At 63.4% G+C, this 1,211-nt stretch overlaps 1 protein-coding gene across 1 annotated transcript in view; it reads left to right on the top strand.

Moving 5' to 3' along the window:
* Positions 1 to 1,211, top strand: part of LOC104501085 (mitochondrial uncoupling protein 2-like) — a 2,063-nt gene that overhangs the window by 472 nt on the left and 380 nt on the right. Inside the window, exons 3-5 of the mRNA XM_010144835.1 lie at positions 8 to 124; positions 349 to 546; positions 1,088 to 1,195. Of these exons, the coding sequence (XP_010143137.1) occupies positions 8 to 124; positions 349 to 546; positions 1,088 to 1,195 (423 nt within the window). The remainder of the gene's footprint in view (positions 1 to 7; positions 125 to 348; positions 547 to 1,087; positions 1,196 to 1,211) is intronic.

Here is a 1,211-nt window from a genome sequence, read left to right as displayed (position 1 = left end):
GGGGAGGCCGCCGGCCTCTACAGCGGGCTGGCGGCCGGGCTGCAGCGGCAGATGAGCTTCGCCTCCATCCGCATCGGCCTCTACGACTCGGTGAAGCAGCTCTACACCCCCAAGGGTGCCGAGAGTGAGTGTCCAGGCGGGTGGATCCCTGTCCACCCCACACAACCCCCTCCCAACAGGAAACAGCCCACCCCAGGGTGAACAACCCACCCTGGCGAGCACAAGACCGCCCAAAGTGCCGCTCATCCTGGGGCACCCACACAGCTGAGGGTCCTCACGGGGCTGGGGGTCCCCTCTGGGCCAGGGGGTCCCTGCAGGGCCGGGTGTCCCAGCACCTGCCCTCTCCAGGCACAGGGCTGGCAGCACGATTGCTGGCGGGCTGCACCACAGGAGCGGTGGCGGGGACGTGCGCCCAACCCACCGATGTGGTCAAAGTGCGGTTCCAGGCCAACAGGGCGCTGCCGGAGAGCACCCGCCGGTACAGCAGCACCATGGACGCCTATCGCACCATCGCCAGGGAGGAGGGATTCCGCGGGCTCTGGAAGGGTAGGGGAGGATGGGCATGGGGACAGGGATGGGACGGGGTGAGGATGGGATGAGATGGGGACAGGGATGAGGGAAGTACAGGTATGGGATGTGAATAAGAATGGGAATGGGAATAGAAATGGGAATGGGGACGGGGATGGGATCAGGATGAGGATGGAGACAGGGATGGGGATCGGATGGGGACAGGGTTGAGGAAAGGACAGGGATGGGATGGGAATAGGAATGGAAATGGGAACAGAAATGGGAATGGGATCAGGGGTGAGATGAGGATGGGAACAAGGATGAGGATGGTGATGAGGATGGAGACAGGGATGAGGATGGGGGGATAGGACTGGAAACGGGAACAGAATGGGAATGGGGATGAGGAAGGGGACAGGGAGGGGATGAGGAAGGGGACAGGGAGGGGATGGGGAATGCAGGTGGTGGTGGAGGCTGGGACAGGGATGGGGATGAAGACCGCAGGGCTGGGGCACCCATGCAGGATGCTCCAGGAGGGGGTGTGACCACTGTCCCTGATGCCACTCCCACCCCTCCCACCCAGGGACGCTGCCCAACATTGCCCGCAACGCCATCGTCAACTGCGGTGAGCTCGTCACCTATGACCTCATCAAGGACGCTCTGCTGCGGGAGCAGCTGATGACAGGTGAGGACAGTGCGAGGATGGG

Source organism: Buceros rhinoceros, unplaced genomic scaffold, assembly GCF_000710305.1.
Source record: "Buceros rhinoceros silvestris isolate BGI_N320 unplaced genomic scaffold, ASM71030v1 scaffold2041, whole genome shotgun sequence".
NCBI lineage: Eukaryota > Metazoa > Chordata > Aves > Bucerotiformes > Bucerotidae > Buceros > Buceros rhinoceros.
This window is presented reverse-complemented; position numbering and strand designations above follow the sequence as displayed.